General features: G+C 38.2%; 1 protein-coding gene across 2 annotated transcripts; it reads right to left on the bottom strand.

Annotated features, from left to right (window-relative positions):
* Positions 1–2303: 2303 nt before the first annotated feature.
* Positions 2304–19388, bottom strand: LOC120427882 (NADH dehydrogenase [ubiquinone] 1 subunit C2). Of its 2 annotated transcripts, XM_052706768.1 has the most exons (4): positions 19163–19388; positions 18936–19079; positions 4679–4715; positions 2304–2467 (listed from the first exon to the last, which is right to left on the bottom strand). In XM_052706768.1, exons 1-3 carry the CDS (start codon positions 19311–19313, stop codon positions 4693–4695), a joined length of 318 nt encoding a protein of 105 aa, XP_052562728.1. In that variant the 5' UTR covers positions 19314–19388; the 3' UTR covers positions 2304–2467; positions 4679–4692. The 2 variants fall into 2 exon arrangements, with proteins under 2 accessions (XP_052562728.1, XP_039448752.1); XM_039592818.2 differs by lacking the exon at positions 4679–4715 and having other exon boundaries at positions 19163–19385.
* Positions 19389–19543: the final 155 nt, after the last annotated feature.

Genomic DNA, 19543 nt, shown 5'->3' with positions numbered 1-19543 from the left:
ACAACATGTAACAGGCTTGTGTCCGATCAAATTTAACTAATTTGGGGTCGCTGAACCCGAATATGACCATGAAAATCGGTCACGGCGATCCAGCAGCGTGTAATCCAAGATGGCGTCCAATATGGCGAATAGTGAATCTTCAAGTATATTTAAACATGATGTAACAGGCTTGTGACTAGATTCACTATTCGCTATTCACTATTCGCCATATTGGACGCCATCTTGAATAACACGCTACTGGGTCGCCGTGACCGATTTTCATGGTCATATTCGGGTTCAGCGACCCCAAATTAGTTAAATTTGATCGGTCACAAGCCTGTTACATGTTGTTTAAAAATACTTGAAGATTCACTATTCGCCATATTGGACGCCATCTTGGATTACACGCTCCTGGGTCGCCGTGACCGATTTTCATGGTCATATTCGAGTTCAGCGACCCCAAATTAGTTAAATTTGATCGGTCACAAGCCTGTTACATGTTGTTTAAAAATACTTAAAGATTCACTATTCGCCATGTTGGACGCCATCTTGGATTACACGCTACTGGGTCACCGTGACCGATTTTCATGGTCATATTCGAGTTCAGCGACCCCAAATTAGTTAAATTTGATCGGTCACAAGCCTGTTACATCTTGTTTAAAAATACTTGAAGATTCTCTCTTCGCCATATTGGACGCCATCTTGGATAACACGCTACTGGGTCGCCGTGACCGATTTTCATGGTCATATTCGGGTTCAGCGACCCCAAATTAGTTAAATTTGATCGGTCACAAGCCTGTTACATGTTGTTTAAAAATACTTGAAGATTCACTATTCGCCATATTGGACGCCATCTTGGATTACACGCTCCTGGGTCGCCGTGACCGATTTTCATGGTCATATTCGAGTTCAGCGACCCCAAATTAGTTAAATTTGATCGGTCACAAGCCTGTTACATGTTGTTTAAAAATACTTGAAGATTCACTATTCGCCATATTGGACGCCATCTTGGATTACACGCTCCTGGGTCGCCGTGACCGATTTTCATGGTCATATTCGAGTTCAGCGACCCCAAATTAGTTAAATTTGATCGGTCACAAGCCTGTTACATGTTGTTTAAAAATACTTAAAGATTCACTATTCGCCATGTTGGACGCCATCTTGGATTACACGCTACTGGGTCACCGTGACCGATTTTCATGGTCATATTCGGGTTCAGCGACCCCAAATTAGTTAAATTTGATCGGTCACAAGCCTGTTACATGTTGTTTAAAAATACTTGAAGATTCACTATTCGCCATATTGGACGCCATCTTGGATTACACGCTCCTGGGTCGCCGTGACCGATTTTCATGGTCATATTCGAGTTCAGCGACCCCAAATTAGTTAAATTTGATCGGTCACAAGCCTGTTACATGTTGTTTAAAAATACTTAAAGATTCACTATTCGCCATGTTGGACGCCATCTTGGATTACACGCTACTGGGTCACCGTGACCGATTTTCATGGTCATATTCGGGTTCAGCGACCCCAAATTAGTTAAATTTGATCGGTCACAAGCCTGTTACATCTTGTTTAAAAATACTTGAAGATTCACTATTCGCCATATTGGACGCCATCTTGGATAACACGCTACTGGGTCGCCGTGACCGATTTTCATGGTCATATTCGAGTTCAGCGACCCCAAATTAGTTAAATTTGATCGGTCACAAGCCTGTTACATGTTGTTTAAAAATACTTAAAGATTCACTATTCGCCATGTTAGACGCCATCTTGGATTACACGCTACTGGGTCACCGTGACCGATTTTCATGGTCATATTCGGGTTCAGCGACCCCAAATTAGTTAAATTTTATCGGTCACAAGCCTGTTACATGTTGTTTAAAAATACTTGAAGATTCACTATTCGCCATGTTGGACGCCATCTTGGATTACACGCTACTGGGTCGCCGTGACCGATTTTCATGGTCATATTCGGGTTCAGCGGCCCAAAATTAGTTAAAATCGACACGTCAACAATCTTTATACTGTGATTTTGTTAACTTCTCTATATAGCCGCCATATTGGTCGCCATCTTGAATATCTCGCTTCCCTTAAGGAATTCGGCTTCGTGACCGCGATTTTCGGACTCAGCGGGGTCGATTTAGTCTAAATCCATCAAAACCTGGCCTGTTACATGATTTGCCGTTAGACACACGAAAATGAGCCCTTTTTCGATTTCGTGCCTTGACTAAGGAGTGGCCGAAGAAGATACGCATCAAATGAGACGATTCGCCCCAAAAAGGGAATGTTTCGGATTACACGCCGGATAACGAGCAGCGAACTAAACTTTGGACATTTTTTTTATTTACCTCCTCTTCCGGTTGGGGATAGCTTTTACAACTAAAACGCTAAATTATAGCCCTTGGCCACTGATAGAAGGCCCCGGATGTTGTTGTTTAACGGATTGGCTGCCAGTACTCGAACACGTCGGCAAACTTTTTGCGTTCTGAAAATAGAAAAAAAGAAAGCAGGTTGTCACTACTCAGTTTTAACACTAAGTGAATGAGCAAGCCGAACCCCGTAAAAAAAATCCGACTTTTCGCATAACTAAGTCGGGTCTAGTCGGGTGGTTTCGGCCGATTCGTTGGCCAACGAATCGGCCGACCGGGCAACAGACTTCTGTGTAATCTTTACATAATGGCGTCATCCATAAAGTATGTCACGCTAAAATCGACCAAAATTAACCCACCCCCCCTCCCCCCTATGTCACACTTTGTCACCCTGGCTCCGACCCCCCCTCGAAAAGTACGTCACGCTGTGTCGGACCCCCCCCCCCCTTCCCAATCTAGATTTTTTGTACAATCTAGATTAAATTTTCAAAAGGTCCTATCTGAATAGGAAACCCATGACTCATAGGTTGTTTTGAAAATTTACTTAAGCAATTGTTGCATGATTTATAAATGTAGGATTATTTTTTTAATTCGGTGTTCAATCGAGGAAGTTATTTTATTTTTAAAGGTTGTGTTTGGATTTTTTTTAAATATGATGATTTAATTATAATTAAAAACTGTGTTTCTTAAAGCCTTGTACCGTGTTTTATTTATGAGTACCGTCATCTGGGGTGAATTGGGACAGCTGTTTTAGCATTGTTGCGGCCCAATATTTTGATATTTTTGAGTGGTTTATGATAGACCAGATTCAGAGCAACGGAATGTGTACATCCATTTCCAAATTAGATTTTTTCAACTGCTCTGAAACCTGCTGTCCCTATATAGACTGTTGTCCGAATTCGCCCCAGATGACGGTAAAGTTTATCAATCATTAAACTTTTTTTTATATATATTTTAAGACTGAATTTCCAGTATTCAAGAAATAGTCTAGCGTGACGTCACAGTCTCACAGACCCCCCTCCCCCCCTTGTCACACTTTGTCACGCTTGTGACAACCCCCCCTCCCCCCCTAGAGCGTGACGTACTTTGTGGATGACGCCAAGCGTCTGGTGGTAAATCGGTTATCGAAATCGGCCGACGAAATCGGTTACAAAAACAACCGATTTTTTACCGATTTTGTCTGTGAATAAAATAAAATCTGACTCAACCCAATTTAATCGGTCTATTCGTAGGCCGATTAAAAATCTTACTCCTGACGAATCCCGACTAAATCGGCTAACTGATTGGTTGTTTTTGATTACCCGATTTCGAAGGGTGTTTCGTTAGGTCGAGAACTGTCAAATTTTTTACGGGGAAGGTCCGAACAAAAGTCATCAAATTTTGTGGCTCCGTTGTTGTTGTTGGGCCTTCGTAATGTTAGCAGGCGCTATGATATTGTGGATTTAGCTCGTAGCTGGATTTTCTGGCATCTTCTCACGGTCATTGGAAACGGTCGTGGATAGACCTAGGGGTTCCCAGTTGGAGTGAAAAAATTCAATTTATAGAAATATTATGGATTAAAATTTTGCTTTTTTATCACTTCTCCGACATCAGGAATAATTGTTTGAACATGCTCTCAATTTTTTTAATCGGTCGGAAAAATATTATTTTTCTTGAAAATACTTTCATTTTTAATCACATGACCACCCCTAATTCTGGCTCGATGCCGCCATCATGCGACCGCGTACTCCGTTTGTATGTCAACAAAGCTGCAGCTGGATGGTGAGACGAAGTGAGGGGGGAAGAGATTTTGACATTTTTATGCCCGCATCTGGCCCGCCGCCTATTTCGTCGGTCACTGAGTCGCCGGTCGTTTCCAGTGACCGAGTCCAGCTAGGTACTGATCGTACAATATTTTCATGCGTTATGATTTTTGAACGGATATTTTTGAATTCAATCTAGTAGCTCAATATATGAATATTCGATAAGGTATAACGAGTATAGAGTTATCTACGTGCGCATGTATTGCGTGTACGTACACGAAAATGATTTAGGTTAAATTTTGTACCGGCCAGCAAAACAAATGGCGTGCTAGTTTGCGTGAGATTGGCCTTAGTTAACTCTATAATGGTTCAAGCTGTCAAAACATAGTGAACATGAAACCTCCCAGATCTTATTTAACCCCTGATGAAGGTTCTTTAGTGTTAAGCGCGTGAATATCGTTGTTTAATTATTTACTATTGAATGAAACTCATTTTATACCATGGAAACATGGTGCAGTTGTGCAAACAACACAACAATAAGTAATGGCCTATCTACAATCACTTAGCATAGAAAATTTCACTTACCTTAGGAATTTGAATCAATGGAAATGAAGCCGAGCTTCTACAATGGAAAAGTAATCAAATTAGAAACTGACGTATGGTTTGAAAAATTCCAAAATCTACGGTAAGTTGACGTTTCAATATCAAAGGTAAACAAACAACTGCATAGCAACGTATATCAGCCCAGCAAAATTTCTAAGTTGATTGTGGATGACGGCCGTAAGTTGCGTACTTTCCTAAGTACACACAAAAAAATATTACGGTAATGACAAAAGTAACTTACTTTTGAATTAAAAAGTTGTTAAAATTTGCTACATTAAAAGTTTTTTTCTTGTTTTGAAAATGAAAACTTCTACTGCTACAGTTTTTGAAAATCTCATTGCTCACTGGTTTAAAAGTTTTTACTTTTAATTCGACTGTAAAATTTCTTTCATTTTGACGTTCTCGTGTAACCGTGTACGCCTAAGTCGCAAATGTAAACAAACACTTTGGTGGGTCCGGTGGTGCTGGTGAGTCTAGGACGCAAAGCAAAGCCGACCGCGGCAGCAGCCAGGACTCGGACGCGGAAACCTTCGTGAGCCAAACAGCAGCAGCGGAACGCCTTCGAAGGAGGGTGGTGCAGGAGCGGGACGAGGTCGAGTGCTCGAAAAGGACAAGGCCAGCTTCCTGCAGGAACTGCAGCTGTTCCACGGCCGGAATGCGTAAGAAGGAAGCTTGGGTGTTTTGTGGGGTTTGCGATTGATTTTGTTTGTTTTTGTAGGATGAGAGGTACACAGCAAAAAATCCGATGGTAAAATCGCATGCAAAAGCATGCACATCACCTTCGTCAAAAAAGACACTTAATATTACACACTGCATGTACAATTTTTCTACACACAAAAAAAAGTTGCAACCGAAGGGGTTTCAAACCCAGCACCAACAGTGAGGGCTGGCGCCTTAGCCCGCTCGGCCATCAGACCGATGAAGAACTGAAAGGATAAACGCATATATGAGCTTGACATTTCGGTCAAGTAGGTTTCCCATACTGATGGGCTACATAATTCAGGGTGTAATATTACACAGAATTGCATAAAATAATGCAACATTTATTTTACACTCAGGCCTGTTACACGCAGCTGGATTACTACTTTATTTGCTGTGTAGGAATGTGGATTCGCACCGGTTGTATTGGGTGGTGGTGGCCCGGGATTGGTGGTTGAAGGTCAGTTCGCGTGAGGACTGGGGCGAGATCATCGAGGAGATGGCGCTGCCGAAGCGTTGCGTGAACAACGAGATTGCGTTGAAGAAGATTAACTTCCGGTTTTTGGACAAGTACGCGAAAGTTTATTTTCATGATGGGCCTCCGACGAAGAGGAGGAAGACGAAAAGCTACATAATCGGAGGTGGTCAGCGCAGATGTTGCACTCGGTGCCGGCGGTTTACAGCACCGGTGAGTATTGAGAATGTGTGCAGTGGCTAGCCAACATCACTTACTTTCAATCTCTTTTAGCAACTTCCCGCCCACAAACACTCACGTCGCGACGGCGCAGCTTCAGCCGAATGAATCTGGACATTGAGCCAAAAAAAATCTGTGTCATTCTCGAAGTAGGATTACGTGCTCAAAATCGAACTCCGTTCCGAGGGCCTCATCAACTCCATGTTCCGGATGCGCTTCCAGGATCGGGAACTCCCCGATCAGGCACTTTACTTTCCAGCCGGGAAACGTCGACGACCCTTCCCGAATCAATGGCCAACTCCTCCAAGACTGTCCTGATTGAGGCCGGAAACGTGACCATCGTGTTACACTGCTGTCGCGCGTCGAAGCCTCCATCCGGAACCGTCCAGCCTGGGGTATTCGGAAGTGACCGGTGGCGTACCGTATGAAGCAGAAGCTAGTGGAGAACGTTAAATACAAAAAAAGTGTTTTTCTAACATACTGTTTAATTTTTTTTAAATAAATGTAAAAAACCAAGCACATTTTTCTGAAATTATCCCTGTAGTGCTAAATGTTGTGTATTCTTGCCACAGGGCCGTAGCCAGGATTTTTGTTTGGGGGGGGCTTGGGTCCAAAAATTCAAAGAGAATAGAAATCAGCAAATCATTTATACCATCACTTGGTTTATGGTATAATTATTGAGAAGAATTGTAAAATTGTAAAGTAATGTATGCTAAAAAGTTTTCAAAGATTTTCATCCTAAGTTTTAAATGTCTTTATTGAAGAAACTCCTTCCTCAAAAATTTCTTTTTTTTTCATACAGCTAGTTTGTATTAAATGAGTAGAGAAGAAAGTGTTTTTTTTTACATTTTCTTGAATTGTTTAATTGTAATCGAATTTCGTGATAAACTGTCGCTCAATTTAAAATATACATAACTTGAATCAAATTTGTGAAAGCAAACAAAAACCCTGAAAAAATATCGATTTATCTATAACCATGGATATTATTATTTTTTAAGTATTATGTTTTTTGTACTTTATACTGAGAAAAAACCCCACGAACAAACTGGTAAATTTGAACTATCAAAATTTAAACCGTCTGGATTTACATTTTCAGCTGTGTGATCATTGTGATGGTTTCTCTGACATTTTAAATTTTTTTCTAGCACAACATAAAACTCATAACTGAAATATTTGTTTTTCTCGAAATTTTATAAACAAACTTAAACAATGTTTTATTTTCAGACGTGTTTGTTGTGTCGTGCGCACTAAAGGCATCGTTGCGTGCCTCGAGTTGTTTGACGGATGGAGGTGGAAGAAACCTCCGAGACGGATGATTTCCAACTCATCCCCGGAAATCGGAAGCGGAAGAAGTCCCCTGAGATCACCGGAGCTGTCGTCGAAGAAGGAAAAGTGGAGCAGAATGTGCTCAACAACAACAAGTTCAGCCCGCTAGCGGAAAACAACAACAATGTCAGCCCAGCAGGAGGAGGAGACGCCCCGGCGGTTCCGCCACCCGTCCAGTCGGCAGGTAAACAAAATCAACCACCTTTGGTGGTAAAGAGCTCCACGGCCTTTTACAGGCTTGTGAAGATAACATCGCTGGGTCAATACGATTTCGAGCCAATTTTCAAGATTACCCGGTTTGGCACCAAGGTAAACAGCTTCTCTGTCGAAGACTTCGACAAGTTGCAAGTGCTCTTCAAGAAGCACAAAGTGGAATTCTACACCCACGAACGACGGAGCGAACGAAATCATCGGGTAGTTCTTCGTGGTTTACCCGATGAACTGAAACCGGATGAGGTCAAGTACCTGCTGAAGAGGGATCTCAAGCTGGACGCGCTGGAGGTGCATGTAATCAAGCGGAAGGAAAAGTCAACCGTGGACGAAACTCCGTACATTGTGGTCTTCCCCAAGGGATACACCAATCTGAAGAAGCTCTCTGCAATGAAGGTTGTGGCAAGCACCATCATCCGGTGGGATGCCTACCGGAACAAGCGGCCGAACTTGACCCAGTGCAGGAACTGCTTGCATCTGGGCCATGGAACCAGGAACTGTCACCTCAAGGCCAGGTGCAACAGCTGTGGGGGTCCCCATACGACGGACGACTGCCAAGTGCAAGAAGCCGAGCCGAAGCGGTGTGCAAACTGCAACGGAACGCATGAAGCCACGGACCGCAGCTGCCCCAAGCGTGCGGACTTCATCCAGAGGCGCCAGCAGGCGACGAAACTGAAACCGCCGGCAAGGAAGGCGGAGAAGCAGAGTCCAGCAGTTCCGGCGTTCACGCCGGCGGAGTTCCCTCCGCTGCCGGGCGCAGTTCCGGACGTGAAGCCAAAGGATCGCCCTCGACCCGCAGGAAGCAGTCAAGTAAATACCGGCGCCGGCGCCGGTGCCACCACCACGGCGGAAGGAGAGGAGGTGCTCTACAGTTCGACTGAACTGTGGCACATTTTTAATGAGTACAGCGCCAGGTTCCAGACCTGCAAGACCCGCGTGGACCAGTTGAGACTCGTCAGTTACATGCTCGGCAAATACGGCGGAAAATAAGTTTTTTTTAATGTATTCTAAATTATTATGAACCGTCCCTCGGTCCTAACCTGGTCACAGCACCTAAACGGACCTAATAAAAATAAGTTAAGAATAAAAAAAAAAAAAAAAAAAAATGTTTTATTTTAATTGTTCTAAGCTATTGAAGCCATTTCATATTTTTCGAAACTCCTGTAACGTCTCAAAAATAAATAATTTGAATGAAATACAAAAATTATAATCGTTGAAATTCTGGGTTCAGAAGTGTCTCCGTGGTAATTGGACGACCCTATAGGCCTATAATGGATATTTGTTAATAGATAGATATGAAAAAAAATCAGTGCTTGTGTTTAATTTTAATGTGTTAAAAAATTCGATGAAATGTATTACATTAAATTTGAACGGCAAAATATTCACTGGAAAAGTTGTTAATAATGCATAGTAACCATTTTAAGCTAACTAATAATATGATTTTCCTCGATTTTATCAAACATTAAAACGATTCATGTTTAACTTTAATGTTCCGGTTAAACGCCATTTTAAAATTCATTATATACTCTGAAAAATTGGTCCAGAATTTGAGCATGAATATATTTTTTTAAATTGACAAAAAATATAAATCGGTTCTTAATTTCTTAAGGTAATTTTTGAATAATATTTCAATGTTTCGTTGCAGTGCTGCTTGTCTCCAAAAAGTTTTTTTTAATAAATTAAAAATAAAATTTTCCGATCGAATAAACGGATAAATTTCAACCAAAGAGTTTCAAAAAAATCTTAAAGACATTATTATAGATATCCGGAGTCAAAATATTTGAAAGTCTATGAATTCATAGAAATCATTTATTTTTTTATCGACAAAAAATAAAATCACAGGAAGCTTTAAAGTGCCTATTTTATGAAAACGCAAAAATTAACATTATCCAATTTATTGAAAATAGTGTAAAAACTGTTAAACAAGTATTTTCAAGCAAATGGTCTATTAGTTCCTGAGACAAATATTCTTGAAGTAAAAAAAAAACTTGTACGATAAAAATTATAAATGCGAACACGATTAACAAATTAAAATCTTCAATTTACTCATTTCTTTATTTTGAAAAAAGTGTCAAAACTATATTTATTTTCAAAATAAGTGTTGATAACTAATATGATTTAACAAGATAAAGTGGAAAAATAATGTAAAAGCAAATTTACTGTGGTGGTTATAGAAAAGACTCTCTGTATTTTCCTAAGCAAAACAAAAAAAAAACACAAATAAAATCCTTTTTTGGATTTCTGGGATTTAACTAATAAAAATTATGTTAAATAATATAGGATTGTAACAATTTATTAAAATCGATGTTTATTCAAGCATTATCTTGACTATGGGAACAATTCTGCACATTTTTTGGTTTAGAAATTGTATATTCACGAAACCTTGCTAAATAAAAAGTTAAGAAAACATTATGTAGGCATTATTTAATCAATTGGTTTTTTCCTGTAAATCTAATCTTAGTCTGCACTAGAATTCAAACATAAAAATATTTGAAGCATCAAAAAATTAAGATTAAAAAAACATAATTTATTGAAATGTTTGAATATCTTTATTTTAAAATGATTAAAGTTTATTTTTCTAGAAATTTATGATTTGTTTAGTATTAATTAATTTATTCTTTTTCATGTTTTTGATTTTTTTATTTTTAGAATTTCTGATTTTTTTTTTAAATAATCATGTGTAATTGTTATCTTAAATTTCCGATGCTATGAAAGAAAAGAAAACTAAAAAAAGTAAAGATTTCTTAAATCAATTAGATTTTTCCTGTAAATCTGATCTTAGTCTGAATTTTGCTACAAGAACCATATTTTACATTCAAACGAAAATTTAAAAAATTGTCGTGTAGCTCGGAGACTCTTGAAACTCCATACAAAAAATGCTCAAGAAACGGTAAAGAAAAGGTTTACGAGAAGATTTTTCTTAAGCGGTACGCAGCTGAAAAGGAACAGTAACAAAAAGTGGCGTTTGATATTTCTTCGCGTGGTGCTTATTTGCAATATGCACACTCAGATTTTTATGCCAAACTTCGGCAGAATTCTGCCGAAATCAGAACAACTTATCGCTCGGCAGAAAAAATATGCCGAATCTCGGCAAAATGTGAGTCATTGTACCGATTGCTCCGTGAAAAATGACAGTTAATTTGCCGAAGTTCGGAATTTTTCTGCCGAAGAAATCAGTTGTTCTGTTTTCGGCAGAATTCTGCCGAGCTCGACAACCAAAAATGAGTGTGTGTGTGTGTTGATGAAAAAAATCAAAAATTTTGATTTGTTTAATTGAATGCAACTGAAAATAACGAACGTTTAAAAAAATGTATTCACTAACAGAATTCTGAAAACCCACCATTGCCTCATGAAGCCGAATAACGCTGAGTCTTAAAATGCCGAACATTTTGAGTATGGATTTTGTGTTTTGCTCAGAATGAAGTTAAAAATAAGGGAAAAGCCATTACAATAATCACTTAATTTTCTGGTAAAAAAAATAAATTTTGGAATAATAGAATTCAAAAATAAAAATATTTAAAGCGTCAAAAAATTAAGATTAAAAAAACATTATTTATTGGATTTTTGAATAAATTAATTTTAAAATGATATTTTTTTTGAAATTTTGGATTTTTTTGTATTAATTATTTTATAAATTTTTAAGCTTTAGATTTTTTTTTAATTTTGGAATTTCAGATTTTTTGGAAAATATTCTGTGTAATTGTTTTTTTTTTTTTTTTTTTGGGAGGGTGATCCAGCCGCACATCGTTGATGTCGAAACCTCTAAACTGGGCCCTCGTCCTGTCACGTCCGTCAGTAGTCTTGTCGTACATTACAACTAAAATCAGATCTGCCAATGAATTAGTACACTTCGACCAAATAAACACTGACGCTGTATGGATCTGACTCTAGAATAAATGCACAGTTGTGTGTTATTCATAAGTCCAGAATGTTCAATTATTCATGTAAGTCCAAATATTCATTTGCGGATAACTACCTAACTTGAATTGAATACAAGATTTAAAGCAACCTATCCGATAGCTACTCTTATCTCAAATACCCGACATTTTTATTAATAGCCAAAAAACGTTTCTTTTAAAACCTGTCTAGCTTCTTTTTAAAAAACAAAAAAATGAATAACAGTTCATATTTTACAAGTCGTGAATTGAAAAAGAGACGACCATTTGATCGTCATAATTCCAGTAGATCCTCGATTCGCAACAATGGTCGATACAATCATAATCCGACAAACAACCGTTAGTTCAACAGATCAACGAATTTAGTCCGATATCATTTCACTATTGATTGATCGAGACTCTATGGAAATTTTGACAAATCAGAATGGTTTTTATGCTACTTGAATGAAAATCACCGATTCTGATAGAATTACTAAATTCACTGTTACTTTCTGTTAATTTATTGAAATGTTTGAATATCTTTATTTTAAAATGATTAAAGTTTATTTTTCTAGAAATTTATGATTTGTTTAGTATTAATTAATTTATTCTTTTTCATGTTTTTGATTTTTTTATTTTTAGAATTTCTGATTTTTTTTTTAAATAATCATGTGTAATTGTTATCTTAAATTTCCGATGCTATGAAAGAAAAGAAAACTAAAAAAAGTAAAGATTTCTTAAATCAATTAGATTTTTCCTGTAAATCTGATCTTAGTCTGAATTTTGCTACAAGAACCATATTTTACATTCAAACGAAAATTTAAAAAATTGTCGTGTAGCTCGGAGACTCTTGAAACTCCATACAAAAAATGCTCAAGAAACGGTAAAGAAAAGGTTTACGAGAAGATTTTTCTTAAGCGGTACGCAGCTGAAAAGGAACAGTAACAAAAAGTGGCGTTTGATATTTCTTCGCGTGGTGCTTATTTGCAATATGCACACTCAGATTTTTATGCCAAACTTCGGCAGAATTCTGCCGAAATCAGAACAACTTATCGCTCGGCAGAAAAAATATGCCGAATCTCGGCAAAATGTGAGTCATTGTACCGATTGCTCCGTGAAAAATGACAGTTAATTTGCCGAAGTTCGGAATTTTTCTGCCGAAGAAATCAGTTGTTCTGTTTTCGGCAGAATTCTGCCGAGCTCGACAACCAAAAATGAGTGTGTGTGTGTGTTGATGAAAAAAATCAAAAATTTTGATTTGTTTAATTGAATGCAACTGAAAATAACGAACGTTTAAAAAAATGTATTCACTAACAGAATTCTGAAAACCCACCATTGCCTCATGAAGCCGAATAACGCTGAGTCTTAAAATGCCGAACATTTTGAGTATGGATTTTGTGTTTTGCTCAGAATGAAGTTAAAAATAAGGGAAAAGCCATTACAATAATCACTTAATTTTCTGGTAAAAAAAATAAATTTTGGAATAATAGAATTCAAAAATAAAAATATTTAAAGCGTCAAAAAATTAAGATTAAAAAAACATTATTTATTGGATTTTTGAATAAATTAATTTTAAAATGATATTTTTTTTGAAATTTTGGATTTTTTTGTATTAATTATTTTATAAATTTTTAAGCTTTAGATTTTTTTTTAATTTTGGAATTTCAGATTTTTTGGAAAATATTCTGTGTAATTGTTTTTTTTTTTTTTTTTTTTGGGAGGGTGATCCAGCCGCACATCGTTGATGTCGAAACCTCTAAACTGGGCCCTCGTCCTGTCACGTCCGTCAGTAGTCTTGTCGTACATTACAACTAAAATCAGATCTGCCAATGAATTAGTACACTTCGACCAAATAAACACTGACGCTGTATGGATCTGACTCTAGAATAAATGCACAGTTGTGTGTTATTCATAAGTCCAGAATGTTCAATTATTCATGTAAGTCCAAATATTCATTTGCGGATAACTACCTAACTTGAATTGAATACAAGATTTAAAGCAACCTATCCGATAGCTACTCTTATCTCAAATACCCGACATTTTTATTAATAGCCAAAAAACGTTTCTTTTAAAACCTGTCTAGCTTCTTTTTAAAAAACAAAAAAATGAATAACAGTTCATATTTTACAAGTCGTGAATTGAAAAAGAGACGACCATTTGATCGTCATAATTCCAGTAGATCCTCGATTCGCAACAATGGTCGATACAATCATAATCCGACAAACAACCGTTAGTTCAACAGATCAACGAATTTAGTCCGATATCATTTCACTATTGATTGATCGAGACTCTATGGAAATTTTGACAAATCAGAATGGTTTTTATGCTACTTGAATGAAAATCACCGATTCTGATAGAATTACTAAATTCACTGTTACTAATTTTGTCCCTAAATAACTAAAGGCAAAGTATAAAAAGTTTATATTTATAGTTAAAATCCTAAATTCTACAAAAACTATTTAAAAAAAAAAAACCCGCATCCTAACCTGACACCCACATTGAGATAGGGAAAAATCACATATGTAGCGGTTCATTGTACAAATGTGATATTTCCACTATCGGAGAACCTCCTTGTCTCGATGACAGCTTACCGGCCATCGATTAAGCCCTGAGACTGCGCCAAAGTGGGTTCTCGCAGCATGAAGTGGTGTCCATGTGTAAAAATGGAAGCTTCAGCAATATACTGAACACTTCGATTTTAATTCCACATCGAATCAAATCATACTCTTTGCCAAACAAGCATCAAACCTATGACACTCATTATGACAAAGCCCAGGGGAAAATATTCTGTGTAATTGTTATACAAATTTTTGAATGTTTAAATTATTTTTATTTTGGATTAAAATAAAAGCTGTAAAAATTTTATATCTTAAATTAGGCCGTTGCGAATATTCTTCTGAAGTTTATGTCACTAAACTCTGATCAAATTCGAGAGGGTAGAGCAAACAATGAAAAAAAAATTAAAAAATAAATGACGAGCCATGGTTTTATCACACTTTAAATCAGTACAGTTGTTTTGCATAATTAGTTTTCAAAATATCCAGCTAATGGCGAAAAGCTTTTTTCGTGAAGATAAAAACTTTCCGCGGTTCCGCGAAATGATACAAAAAAATTCGAAATATTTTTAAACGAGCCCCAAACATGTCGTATATGATTACACTGACCAACAAAAAATGACAAAAATGACTGCGCAGGCTCAACTCGAGGGGAAGCATGAAGTTTAGGGTCCCCAGAAACACTTGCACTTTGAATACTTCAAATATATTTAGACAGGGCCGAATGGTTTTTCTCCAAAGTTGGGTCGTGATTGGACAACGTGATTTAAGGATTTTTGCTAAAAAGTTATTACCTCCGAAAATGTCCGCAGCCGGCATAAGGCGGCGCAAAAATGGCTAACAACTTTTTAGCTAAAACCCCCCCCCCCCCATTAAGGTGTCTTCAGGAAAGTTTTTCCAAATTTAAATAATTATTAGTTCTAAAAATTGGTAAGAACTGGATAGTTATTGCACCTTCCACAGGTAAAAAAATGAAAAAGTTGCTCTCTCCATACATTTGGACGATTTTTGCCAAACTTGGTGAAAAAGCTCAAATTTGGAACTTAGGCTAGTGATGGGTCAATCTTTGATTTTAGGGGGTAGCCCCGAGTAAGCCCAGACCCTAACCAATGTAATGCTAAAACGAGATAAATTAGATGTTATTGAATGGAACGATGTTCAAAACTGCAGCTCATTTTTTGAATATTGGATCCATAATGAGCATGAGCACGAGAGACCCAATTTTTGAATATTGGATTCGATCCATAATCTACAAAAACTGAGCCCGGCAATGGACAGGTAAACTACTTAGTTTGATCAATCTATTCTTGATTCTCTATCTTACAAATTATTTCAGGGAAGAGAACACACAGTCATTGATTTGAGATTTTTTTAAGGTAGTACAATTAAAAAAATGGGAAAAATTTCGGGGGGGGCTGCAGCCCGGTAGCCCCCCCCCTGGCTACGGGCCTGTCTTGCCATAAAAGGTTTCTTTTCCAATTAAAAGTAAAATACTTTTACCAATACAACGATTTTGTTCCATAAATGCATGGTAGTATCAAAAACTTTCCAACTTTTAAATTGAAAAGTTTGAACTTTCTACGAATATTCACCAACGCGAACTTTTAATCCAACGAACGATCTTTTTAAATTTAGAGTAATTTTTCTTTGTGTGTAACTACTTTACTTAGATGTTCTAAGCTAAGTGATTGTAGATAGCCCAAAACAATAAATTTCCTAATCAGTAAAATTTACCCAAAAAAAAAAGAATTCCTTTAAGTGTGTACTGATTTTGACAGCTGTCTTTCACAGTTGCGCGCAGTTTTTTGTCATTTTCATCAGGATTTTCAGAGTCTTTCAAAATGAATTAGGTTTTACAGCGTGACGTCACGAGCGCACACGCACACACATTTTTACTTAGACACACGTGCAAAAAATGTAAACAGCTCCCCGTAAAAAATTTGACAGTTCTCGACCTAACGAAACACCCTTCGAAATCGGGTAATCAAAAACAACCAACCAGTTAGCCGATTTAGTCGGGATTCGTCAGGAGTAAGATTTTTAGTCGCCCTACGAATAAACCGATTAAATTGAGTCAGATTAAATTGAGTCAGATTTTATTTTATTCACAGACTAAATCGATAAAAAATCGGTTGTTTTTGTAACCGACTTCGTCGGCCGATTTTGACAACCGATTTACCACCAGACGCTTATGTAAAGATTACACAGAAGTCTGTTGCCCGGTCGGCCGATTCGTTGGCTAACGACTCGGCCGAAACCACCCGACTAGACCCGACTTAGTTATGCGAAAAGTCGGATTTTTTTTTACGGGGAGTGCAGCCGAACTGTCAAATTTCTAACCTAAAAATCGAGTCGGCGTAAAACCTAATACAGCGAAACATATTCCGTGTGCTGATCGAGTGCAACAGTACCCAAAGCAAACACTTCTCACGAAAGGCGACAAACTGTTTTGCTCCGCATGTAATATCACATAGGACCACACGCAAAAGGGCACCATCAGAAGTGCATACTGACAACGAGCAGTCAGTGTCAGTCTAGGTAGAATTATAGCGCTAAGCCTAGACATAGAAAACTCGTGCAGATTCGGTCTCTTACGTTCCCGAATGTCGTCCGGAACGGTCGTCCCAAGTCTTGAAAGTCTTAAGTCTAACCAAAGTCTTGAAGTAAGTAAACGCGTGTTTGATTGTCCGAAGGCTCGACACTTCACACACCGTGTTTATACTTCCCGTGGTTTCAGATGGATGCCGTTACTGTATTCCACTGTAGCGCAAGCAATTGTTCAGACGCTAACCAAATGTGCTGTGACTTCGTCAAGGTCTCAGCACTCCTTTCGGACAATGCCACCAATATGTCCAAGGCGATGTCGATTCTTAAGGAACTTTTGTCGTTGTTTGTCCACATACATGTATCGCGCACATTTTTAGTCTTGTGGATGGAACGTCTCACCCGAACTTTCCGGCGGTGGACCGTATGATATGCCTTTTTGGAACTGCATAAAATATTGGCAGGCGATGTAATAGAGGTCGACGTGCTTTTCATCGCCTGCCAACCTGGTTTGAGTGCCGGCACGTTACAATTTTCCAGACTTGTTGGTTGGTTAGAATATCCAAATCAAATTCATTTTATATAGTTTAATACATTTCTGGAGTTCGTGACACCGACCGTGACCGAAAATCTTTGGACGTAATATTTGAACAAACCCTTGTCCTAAAAAACATTAGGCGCCATTTGGGACGGTTTTTGGAGCTGTTGAAATTGTCGTTTTGGTAAATTTTCTGTTCCGGTGAATCACTTTCGGTGGAAGGAGATATAAGGAGCCGAAGTTGGAGTTGGAAGGAGAATTTGGGGAAGAAAAAACGATAGAGGTTCCGATGGTGTAAAGCCTCTTTTAGCAGAGGTAGATTCGGTAGCAGGAACGGAAGTAATCAGGTTCGGAAAAGAAGAAAGGAAGGAGGATTTTGATGTGGAATCTTCATTCAGACAGAAGTGGATACGGAGTAAAAGGAAAAAGGTTCAACAGAAAGAGATTTGAGGAAATGTTGTTGGTGCCTGGAGAGATTATGATGTTTTTTTCGTTTTGAATTGGTGAAAAATGTTTTTTTTTTTTTAATATTAAGTTTATCACTAAAACTTGGAATAGTTTTTAGGTTCTACATTTAACAGATTTTTTTGTTTGGACTCTTTGGACCATCTGGAACATTACCTACAACAATATCAATGATTAAAAAGGTAAAAATCTAATGAGTGTCGGAGGCCGTGAAGGCTGTTACGGCCTATTGCAAACTAACACGAGAGATGGACAATCAAAGTCATTCGTCACCGTCGTGCTAACTTGTCGTACGTGCATTTTGGGCCAAATTGAGTTAAAAATGCCATTTTGTGCAGCTTTTAATGCCTTACCTTTTGACCTTCACAGAGCCCCAAAATTCGATTTCAATCCTGAGATATTCAATAAAAACCGAAAAAAACTCCGTGCATTGCTGTCACTTTTCATATGAAAGAAGTTTCAATCTTATCGTGCTATCTTGACACAGCCTGAACATTGATGTCAGTGCGACAATTGACCAAAAGGATTTCAGGTCAGAACGCGTTTTCACAAGTACGAGCTCGACCACCGTAATCATTTGTAAACAACCAAACAAAACCTTTTTTATTATTGTTAACATTGCGTGCTCTCGTTTTTGTTTATTCAAAGTCTAACATTAAAACGCATTATTCTCGGAACGTCAAAGGCGACGTACGACAAGTTAGCACGACGGCGTCGACTTCAATATCACAAGAAAAGGCTCTGGTGCATCAAGGAAGCATTTTTCAGGTGTAATACTTGATAATTTTTAATTAAAAGTATATTTCCAGAAAAAAAAATGCGATGGGTGATAGGATCTATTGTAAAAAAAAAAACCCGTAATTTGTGATTGTATTTGTGATTTGTAATTTGTTGTTGTCTTGTTTGTTAAACTACATATATATCAAGTCGAGGAAGTAACAAGTTGTTTTTTTATTATCTAAAACCTCCAGTGTATACCGTCATTTGGCGCAAATCGGGACACATGGGGCAAATTGGGAAAGCTTTTAGAGCCTTGCTACTGCACATTATTTCGATATTTTTACTGGTTTCGGATAAAACAGACACAGAGCAAAAAATAGTGCATCGTCTTCCAAAATTTTAAGCTTTATGTGCTCTAATAACGGCTGTCCCTAATCATACAGGAGGGTGCTGTGTCCTATCGGTCCTATCCCTCGATCAGACCAAAGAGTAAAAAGTAAACAAGCAAACAGCATTCATACTTTTGTCCCGATTGTAGTTGATGGTTCTTGTTGCTTAAGGTCAATAAGTAACGGTAAAGAAAATAACACTGAAAAGTGAGTTTTTGGCTTACCGGGAGTAGGGAAATCTTCCGGGTGCAGCTCAATGTAGTGCCGCAGAGTGGCATCCTTCTCGGCCAAATATTGGGTTCTCCACTTGTCGACAGTAAGCGCAAGAGCACCGACGGAAACCGTCGCAATCACATGGCGTTGGATTCCTACAATAATAACACACACAAAGTTTACCAAACCAATCCGAATCCGGAGGTGTTACATCATAGGAGTGTGATCACAAACTTACCGCTGAAAACAGGCCGTCCGATTCCCCAGTTGACGTAACACGCTCCCAGGAAGCCAAAAAGCCCTCCCGCGGTGGGGGCCCACTTGTCGTGCAGCCACGACTTGGAGTGGGTTCCCGAAAGCAGCTCCGTTGGACTTTTTCCGCCGTACATGATTGGCTAAACTTCGGCACTTTCGATCCGAACAGAAGAACCAGAATCAGCAGCACGGCGCAATGTTTTGATTGAACTGTCAGTCGAGAAATGTCACTTTAATCAACTGTGGAGGTGAATCCCCGGATTGCCAGTCTATAATCGAGAAATTAAAAGTGAGAGTGTGTGCGTGCAACATGGAGTTAAACTTTTCAAAGTGCCATGGTAACCTTCACAGCAACTTCATAGAA

Source organism: Culex pipiens, chromosome 1 (genome assembly GCF_016801865.2).
Source record: "Culex pipiens pallens isolate TS chromosome 1, TS_CPP_V2, whole genome shotgun sequence".
Lineage (NCBI taxonomy): Eukaryota > Metazoa > Arthropoda > Insecta > Diptera > Culicidae > Culex > Culex pipiens.
The sequence above is the reverse complement of the archived record's forward strand: the minus strand, read 5'-3'. Positions and strand labels throughout refer to the sequence as shown.

Bases quoted from the DNA above. Each gene is read 5' to 3' on its own strand.
- LOC120427882 (XM_039592818.2), bottom strand. From the start codon at position 19,313: ATGTACGGCGGAAAAAGTCCAACGGAGCTGCTTTCGGGAACCCACTCC. The intron at 19,080-19,162 runs GTAAGTTTGTGA...TTATTATTGTAG, and splicing joins CGGACGGCCTGTTTTCAGCG to GAATCCAACGCCATGTGATT. The intron at 2,468-18,935 runs GTAAGCCAAAAA...TTCTATTTTCAG, and splicing joins GGAAGATTTCCCTACTCCCG to AACGCAAAAAGTTTGCCGAC.